The sequence below is a fragment of the Erigeron canadensis genome, chromosome 6, assembly GCF_010389155.1.
Source record: "Erigeron canadensis isolate Cc75 chromosome 6, C_canadensis_v1, whole genome shotgun sequence".
In the NCBI taxonomy this organism is placed as follows: Eukaryota; Viridiplantae; Streptophyta; class Magnoliopsida; order Asterales; family Asteraceae; genus Erigeron; species Erigeron canadensis.
Window position 1 is genome coordinate 30,824,438 of NC_057766.1, and position 9,897 is coordinate 30,834,334.

At 29.8% G+C, this 9,897-nt stretch overlaps 1 protein-coding gene across 1 annotated transcript; it reads right to left on the minus strand.

Annotated features, from left to right (window-relative positions):
• Positions 1-1,158: 1,158 nt before the first annotated feature.
• Positions 1,159-1,880, minus strand: LOC122606055 (basic leucine zipper 4). Its single transcript, XM_043779020.1, has one exon. It carries the CDS (start codon positions 1,850-1,852, stop codon positions 1,280-1,282), a length of 573 nt encoding a protein of 190 aa, XP_043634955.1. The 5' UTR covers positions 1,853-1,880; the 3' UTR covers positions 1,159-1,279.
• Positions 1,881-9,897: the final 8,017 nt, after the last annotated feature.

The following is a 9,897-nucleotide window of genomic DNA, read 5'->3' on the forward strand; positions in this document are numbered from 1 at the left end:
TCACCGTCAGACAGCGTTACAGGGTTGTTAGCTTGATAGAAAAAATTCTTCTACAGGACTAAGGAGTTTCTGGACATTTACCATTTTTATTTTTTTAGGAGCAGGTATCCATTTGTTGCATTTAGGTTATAAACTGTCTTTATAAATTCAGCAATGAGCCAATGAGTGGATACATATATGCATATATTTGATCAGTACGTACTTTGCAAAAAAAAAAAATAATAATAATAAATAAAAAAATGTGGCGAATCTAAATTGATTATATCACCGACAGCTAGCTATATATATGGGCTTTATGTAACAAGATAGAATTCAACCTTTCCAAAAATGAATGAAATGCAACATATATAGCACGAATGCAAGATATATACAACCGTTAATAACGTTTACGTTGATACTCCGTATCAAGTAAGAGTAATACGCACTTTCATGTTTGAATATTAATAATTGATGCAAATATATCATTTGTACACATATTTCTTACATTTCTAAAAAATCTTAAAAAATTAATTAGTGCATATACTATATGTGAACTACATATATTTAAAAGTGTTAAAAAAGAAGTTCATAGTAAAAGTGTTAACGGACATATACTATATGTGAACTATTTTTAAAAGTATAAAAGTTAATTTGTAACATTTAATTTAAAACTCAATCTATTTATATATTTAGGTATAATATACAATGTATCTTATATCAAGTGTTTTAGTTGAAATAAGAATTCTTAGAAAATCAAACTCATACATATAATATGGACGATGAGTAATACATTTAAGTGTCATAAGTCATAATCTTCATTTGTCTCGTGTGAATTTAAAGGTAATATATAAATAGTGACTGAAAATGAATATAATGATAAAATATTAAAGTAATATTCAAGTATTAAACAATTATCTAAACAAAACTTTAAGATTAAAATATCAAGCAATTATAGATACATGACACCAAACTCCAAACTCCAAACTGACTTTTCATTAGATAAGCCAAAACACTTCATAGTGAAACTTTACAAAATGGCAATTCTGGTTTTGACAAAAACACCAATAATAGTGTTACCAAAACCTTTAATTTCCAAAAATCAACAAAAGAAGAAAAAAACCTAAACTTCCAATTACTTTGGATAATTCCTTCAAACTACTTGATAATTAATTGCCTTCAAAAATATTTATATAGATAGATAGTGAATTGCTAGTATTTCCATGCACGAGCTGAGGTTATGATTTATAATTTTTAGTGAAATATATATGTATATATTAATAAACATTCATAATATTATGATTTAAGCAATTAATGATGGTGGATTTTGTTCATTATTGATGGATGTCACGTTATTATTGCATGGCCATGCAGATGGTATTAACTGGTTTTGAAGCTGCCTCACTAACAATACTTGACGTATGTCCCATAATTTTTGTCGAAGCATCACGGATTCGGATCGAAGCTGCTCGTTTTCGTGTCGTAAAGCTTGTGCGTGATGGCTTACAAACCGTAACCGGTTCATTATTTCCCGGTTCCCGGTCTTATGCCGGTTCACTTGGTTTCTTAAATTCTCCAAGTGCTTTTGTTTTCTCATCCGTGATCTCCGGGCTGACTCACGGTTCGATATCATTCGTCTCCTTTTACGTTCATCGATAGGGTTGACTTCTTCAACCTGCCCTAGTTCATCCGAGCCCGAATTTGAGCTATTTGTTTTTGGTGTGGATTCTTCAGAACCGGAAAATGAAAAAACCGGTTCTTGAAGTTGATTATTATAAAAGGGATTCTCGGTTTCGCCCCATGGGATAAAACCGGTCCCACAAAACCCGTCGGAGGGGATATGGACTTCGATGGCCGGAAAGATGGATGACATCATAGTCGTCAATTAGAGTTTTATGTAGTAGAAGAAGGTAAGAAGGGGAAAGGGAATAAACGATGGGTTGGAAGTCGCTATTTAAAGGCAAAATAAAAAGGGTATTTAAGTAAAACAACATATATATTTTTATATCTTATAAATACTTTATATATACTAATAGAGTATGACATAGTTGGCTTTATTTAATAAAAAAATAATTTTGTAAAATTTTAACTGGAGGAGCAACTGTTTTTTTAGTTACGTATGGTTAATGCTTTTGAGTCATGCGGCACTAACTCGAAGAGGTGGGGTCCATAGTGGCTTTTTAAAGTGATGACATCAGCAATGTGGGTCGCACAATGTTGATGTTTATGGCTTACCGATGAAGAAACAAAAGAGGTGCCATCACTAACTTCAGGACATTTGTCAATTTCCAATGAACTCACACGATGGAATTAAGCCAATGCCCGTTAGGATATTCATGACTTACTTGGGTGGCATCATAGAATATTGGGATCGAGCGCGGCTCTGTTTCTACGCACCAAGCTAATCAACTCATGGCTAAGCTTGAAACAAAACTTTCTTGGAATTAGTTTCCTGGATTGTAACTATCTTTGACCGAATGTCTATAGTAGGAAAAAACTAAAGTTATGTGTATTGTATGTAAGCAACTTGAAAAAATGTTTATTGTATGTTAAAAAACATACGTGGCAACCATATACAAGTGTCACTTGTCAGATTTTAATTGGTTGAAATGAAATTCTTACATACAATAAACATTATTTCAAAGTTGTTTACATACAATACACACAACTTTAGTTATTTCCTACTATAGACATTCGTTTAAAGTTTCTTACATTCAAGGAAACTAATCCCAGCTTTCTTATTTAACATAACGTGATGCATGTTTGGTTAAAACTTAATGTGTTTAATAGTAAAATTTATTTAATTCATTAAGTCATTGAATAAATAAAAAATAACTATGTTAACTTAATCTATATAGATGTTATTTATCCATTTAGTAATTTAGTTTATCAACTCAGTCTCTTAATATTAAAGGGGAGTGATGTTCTTACAACATAATTTTGTCATCTACAACAAATATACAAATTTTATTGCACACAATACAACTGCATGATGCAGATATTGTTGTAAATTGTCAAATTGTATTGTAAAAATATCATTTACCATGATTAAAATGATAAACATGCCATAAATGTTCAGAAGGGGATTCCCTCAAGTTCTCTAACTTGACTAGTCAAATTTGGGAGATTTTGACCATTTAATTTTAATCAAAAGTTGAGATTAAAAGAGAATCTTTGGACTTTGACCCTTAATTATAATCCAATGATTAAGATTTCTTTAACTTGATCTATCAAGTTGAAACCAACTTGAGGGAATCTTCACCCTAAATGTTCATCTATGGTTTGATTATAGTACTATCCAAAGATTATGTACTACCAGGCCAATTTGAATTGAAGGTAATTACATGGAACAAAAATAGCAAAAGTAAGGTACATTCTTACTCCATATTAAGCTCGGATATGGCCCTGGAATGGATTAAGGAGAAATCACTTTCTAAAGTAATGTACATTCTTAAATATTAAAGAAACGAAATATTATATGTAAAGAATGTACGTAGCAGACTAGCAGCAAGATTCTTAAAAACACGAGGCCGACAAAATGTTAAAAATTTGATCCAGTTAGGCGGTTGTAAAGTAGTACTTTATGTTATGTATATATTTATAGAGTTTTATTAATGACAACTTTTAGAGCTCTCGGTAGTGACGGATCTTAAAAGTTTAGCGGTGCGCAGGGACGGAGCCAGAAATTCTTTTGAGAGGGGGCAAATCTATTAATCGTATTTCATATTTATTAAAGCGTAAAACAAAAAAAAATTGAGATCCGGTTAGAGAAGAATGGACTCTAAAAGAATTAGCTTATACTTACCACACTGAACCATTTTTATCATTAACACCGATATTAAATCTCAATATATTTACGCCATATTTAATTGTCTATTGGTAAGCAAGTCCTTCTATGAGGACTTGGGTTTAGGGAGACTCGTGTTCAATTTTAAGAAGACAACGTTTCTTCCTAATATGTTTTGTGCCATTGGACAGACTATTCGGCAGTTTTTTCTCCTACTAGATATTAGGTGAAAGACTTTTTAACGTGAACCTGATTAAAATAACATATTATAAACCCTCCGTTATGATACTCCATTCACAACAAAAAATTACTTCATAATTTATCTACTTTCAAAACTAAGTTGTAATACTTTATAATCTAATTATAAATAATATGAAAGTTCAAGGGTTGGAAGAGAAATCAAACTAATATTGACTTTTTTTGTACATCTCATTTTACTGTCATATGCTATGTATTCACTTTAACATATATATATAATACAGGCGTCTGGTATCCCGATCATATTTTTGGTAACCCGACCAGACTATTAATGATAAAATAACTATGAAAGTTCACAATAAAAAGTGTGAACTTTTATTTATACACTTTTAATTTAATATATTTCTACATGCTAAAAAACGTGACAAAAATTTTAATTTGTTCACACTCACCTAAAAGTGTGTACAAATGCAATATTATTTGTTGTGTATAAAAGTAGATAGATTATACAATGAACGTACGTAATCAGTAAAAGCAATGTATGCATAGGAAATTAGTGATTATTTGTGCCTTTAAAATTATATGGGTTTAAAGGCGTTAAAGTAGTTAGTACTGTTTTAATTTGTGGAATCGGTTCCTTAATTGTCGAGACTTAGAACGATAGTATATTTAAACTCATGATAAAAAGAAGATTAAAAGATGCTTTCTAAAAGTTGACTAAAATTTGGCCTACGCACTTCTTCAATCTTCACCTACTTATTTTGGTCAATCATATCATATCAGATACATGTGCAATATTTGAGGGCAAATTTTAGGACATGTGTTTTTTTAAGTTACACACCACCATGATCATCTTCGACCACCACCATGATTTTCCAGTCACCGCGTCATCGGAAAATTATGTGTAAGTTAACTTACACAAGATTTTCCGATAGGCCCGTCGCCGGAAAGTCTTAGTGTTTTTGTAAAAAAAATCTTGTATATCGTAGTAGATAACGATGGTGGTGTGTAAGTTACAAAAAACATATGTCCTAATTGGTCCTGAAATAAAAGGTGGTCCTAAAATAACTCACTATATATATATATATATATACATACTATCTTATAATAATTGTTATTTTCTCTATCATAAAAGTGTTTAATGCAAAATTACCATTTCACCCATAATAAATTAATTTACACCATCAATCGTTTATGAGTATCTTGTAGATTATTGCCACTACCTCTTTACATATATTATTACATTTACATTACACTCACCACCACCAACATCACAACGGCCGCCGTCACCACTGCCAGTCTCTGTCACCATCAAATCGCCGCAACGCACGGGTAAAATACTAGTATGTGTGTATATATATATAGAGAGAAGTGAGTATGGGGCTGTTATGCACCAAATTTGGGTGAAAAACCCTTCACATACCAATAATTTAATATTTTGAATTGCCCCCTATATTTTTATGGTTTAAAGAAAGGTATGTGAGTGGTTTTTCACCGAACTTAGGTGTCTAACAACCTTATATTCCCTTCCCCCATATATACATTGTATAGTTTTTTTTTATAAAAAAAGGTATATATATTATGAGAAAAGTGAGTATGGGGTTCTTATACACTCAAGTTGGGTGAAAAACCCATCACATACCAATATTTTAATACTTTGAATAAATGTTTGGTCCCCCATGGTTTTTATAGTTTAAAAAATGGTATGTGAACGGTATTTCACCCAACTTAGATACTTAACAGCCTCATATTCCCTTCACCATATATTATATAGTTGTTTATATAAATCATAATCATCATTCCTAAGTTAAAGAATATATGATATTTCCCAAAACTCTATTGACTATCACACGAGTTAAAAATAAGAATACAATAATTTGGTCAATCATCTTGTACCATATGACTTATAATTTGTCAAAGTTCAATTTTCATGGAAACTATCCACTTCTTTCATTTTCTAAAGCAAAAGTAAAAAAGTTAAGCTATAAAAGACATTTTTCAAGAAAAAGTAAATAAAGAAAAAGAAAAAAATCACTTAAAACCTATGTTTTAAATACAGGTAAATACCGGGCGGTATTACCGGTACCGGAGACCATGCCGGTATTTTAAGCCCGGTATTTTCACTATTCAATACCGGCCGGAATTCCCGGTATTTTATGGTATTACCATACCGGTATTTTCGGTATTTTCAAAAAATAAATTTTGATTTTTTTAAAAAAATATTTTTATGATACTTTAATGTTATTTTTTGTTATTTGTGAACTTTAAAACCTATATTTGTGTTATGAAATACATATTTGGTATTATTTTGAGTAAATTATATTGCATTTTGACTATTTTTGTTAAATTGTAACAAGTTTTGTAGGATTTTTACACAAAAAATATAATAAATTAAAAATAGTCGTACCGGCCGGTATTTCCGGTATTACCGATAATACCGGAAAATTTTTCCACGCCGGTATAACTAAAATACCGGTTTTTAAAACATTGAGTTAAAACATACCCTAACTATTTACAAAGTTAAAGCATGCATATTTCCTTCGTGTGTAGCTGTAGCTCTTTAGTCATAATTTTAAAAAATCAATATACTAATCATATAAATTTAGAAATGGGCAAAACAATGAAAAACATATTAAACAGATGTCTCTCTTGACAAGTCGAGATAACCTAACCTAAATAAGTTTTCTTTAGCCCAAGAGACAAGCCCACAATAGTCCAGTTAACTGGATCGGTGATTATCTCCGCCCTCCTTTTTTGATTAGATAGATGGATTCCAGATTCCCCTAAGAGCCCAAGAGCTATATATATATATATTATCTTTTATTATAGTAAAACACAGTTGCTCTAATAACTTATTCACCAATCACATCTCTCGATTTTTTTAAATTCTCAATTTTGACTTTTCTTGACTTTTTTTTTTGTATAATACAAGATATATATTTAAACATATGACTATGTCAATGCCGACCATTTAATCTAAGTATATTTAAACAAAGATAACTATTACATTACTTATAAATTGTTATAAATTTAACTAAAGATAACTATCACATTAGTTATAAATTATTATATTTTTAAGTATCTAATTTTTTATAATTATTATTTTAAATATATCTTAATTTTAATCTTAATATATTTTGTAAAATAGTTGAACTAATAACTTATTCACCAATTATATCGCTCAATTTCATCAAATTGATTAGAAAATTTAAATTGAAATTTGACTACACAATGTAAATATTAAACTAGAACTAGATAATTTTAATCCAATAATTACAACTCAACCTAAAGACAAATATTAGGTTATTAAAAACTACTAAAAATTTATAGCAATATTTTATAAACAAAATATAAAGTCGACTGTTCATCCATATGTATAATACTTAAATAGATAATTATAAATTATAAATATGAATATTTAATTTTTAGTATAAACAAAATACACAGTATGAACTCTAAAAATCTTAAATACGATAGGAAACACAAATCCCTACCCCACATCCAATATCATATACAACAAATGGTAGATTTACGATTATCTTAATTGAATCTTCAATTCAAACCAATATAAACTGCATTCAAGATTAATATAAATAAAGATACAATTTTCACTTTTTTATGAATTAATTTTATGTCTCCATAATGTTCGCAGTTAATTGTTATCCAAGCATTTCGTATAAATAATGTCATAAGCGCCGTGTCCAGTGTTGGACACGAGTCTAATATCTAGTATAGTACTATACTATATGACTAAGACTATGAAAAGATCTATCTTTCAAAGAACATACTTGATAAACTTTTTGCAATTTCGAGCTATTTACTTATAGAGGTAATCTACTTACAGGCTAAAATTATCTTCTTACATTACATTTTTACTTTGTTAGTATATAATTAAATTGTTCTAATTACAAATGTATACTTCTCGGGAAAATATTTCACGGCGTGTATTGCATAACCCCAAGCTTTAGATGGGTAATAATTTTAATCTCGATCTTAATCAACTTAGATATAGAAATAAGTACATAACTTTGTACTAAAATGAAGTTGCATAAACATCATTAGTCAATTGCCATAATTTAACTGGTACAATAATCAAACACAATTACACAAACTATAGTAGCCATAGGGATGCAATATAGAACATATATGGTATTTTAATCTTTCAATAGTTTCCAAGGTCTTTTTGTTAAAATATGCTAAAGATATTGGGAAATATTTTTAGAAGGTACATGTTTTTGCCATTACTTTTATAAAATGGATTTGCTAACCATAGTCCTTAGAACTATGATTAAGCTAATTATACATATGGAATATAATCATCCAATTACACATAGTTATCATATTTACAAATAATTTACACATTATTATATGAAAAACATAGTTTCATATGGAAATTTTAGTGTTTAATCGACTCTCACTTTCAATAAATATGAAACCTAATTATAGCATTAAGGATTATAATTAGCAAAACCTATTATTATGAAAAAACATGTTGCTAAAGACTCCAACTTCTAGTCCCGTATTAATTCATTTATATTTCTAAATTGTACCACCAACATAATTAGTCAACTACTAGAGTTGTTAAACAATACAGTAATATTTATATTTATGTTTTCCTGTATTTGTACGAGATTTAGACTGATTTGTTATATTAGTTAAAGAGATATATATGATGATGACACGGTTATGTAATGTTGTGTGATAAACTTGCAATTTGACCGCACCATATCAATGCGTTTATAAAGTTTTATATGCTTTGACTTGATTCTTTCATAATCTGTTTCACAGTTTTATTGACATCTCAGCTTTCTTATTACTGCCTCTTTTGTGTTACAGTCTTCTCTTATGTTTCCTGACTTTTCCCTTTATTCTTCATAATCAGTCTTTTTTTTTTTTGGTGTGTGTGTTGGTTGGTGAAGCATCCTTCAAATCATCTCAAGCACAAGTCTATGCCCAATCAACTTAAGACCTACATTATTTATTGTCTTCCATCATAGGCTTTGACTCATGCTAGCTCTATTAAGGTTAAAAACAACCACCATACCCAATCACACATATATGTGGAATATGAGGTATTAGAAATATAACGAAATCTACTAAGATGTTAAAATACTCGTCAATAGAAACAGAATAACAACTCTAACAAACTACCAAAAAGAAATGTCAACCCGTATCTATAATTTATGACTAATAATCATTCAATTATTCAAACATCGTCGATGTTATTTAATAGAAATGTGTGAATACTGAATACATTATAAAACAGGCAACTTATATATTAGTTTGTATTGTTCTAAACCATTTTTTTAATCATTCATTAACATCCAACTTGCACATGCCGTTTGGTAGCCGACATGTTAAATTACACACATTACATATAGTGATATAACACATCAAGCCGCTTATTTTATTTATTTTAAGCTAAGATATGAACATGCAGTCTTAAATGGAATTCAATCTTTAGTATTATTATAAGCTGGATTTACATAGTTGACCCGCAATTCTCATTGTTGACATTATAAGTAGACCAAGTGCTCAATTGCACATTAGGTATTAATGTATCATGGATCCGAAACAACATTCACTTAAAATTAAATCGTAAGTGAATGGATTAACGAGATTCTCACCGTATCTACTATTCAGCAAAATCACAGCTAAGAAAACACCCTTAGCAGATATAACAAGACACGAGGACTTGGCCATATGATCAGGGAACCACGGGTGAACACTAGCTAGGCACCAAAACCTTCACGGGTGGACTTATACAGGTTAGTCAATTTGTGTACAAGCCAACCTATTTGGCTGACCGACAGGTTGGATTCTTTGTCCTATATATATTCCTCTATATAATTCATTTCACATCCTGCTTTTCAAACATTATATGAGTGTTAGATTCGTGTTTTACTTCAATTATAACTGCCATATAGTACCAAAAA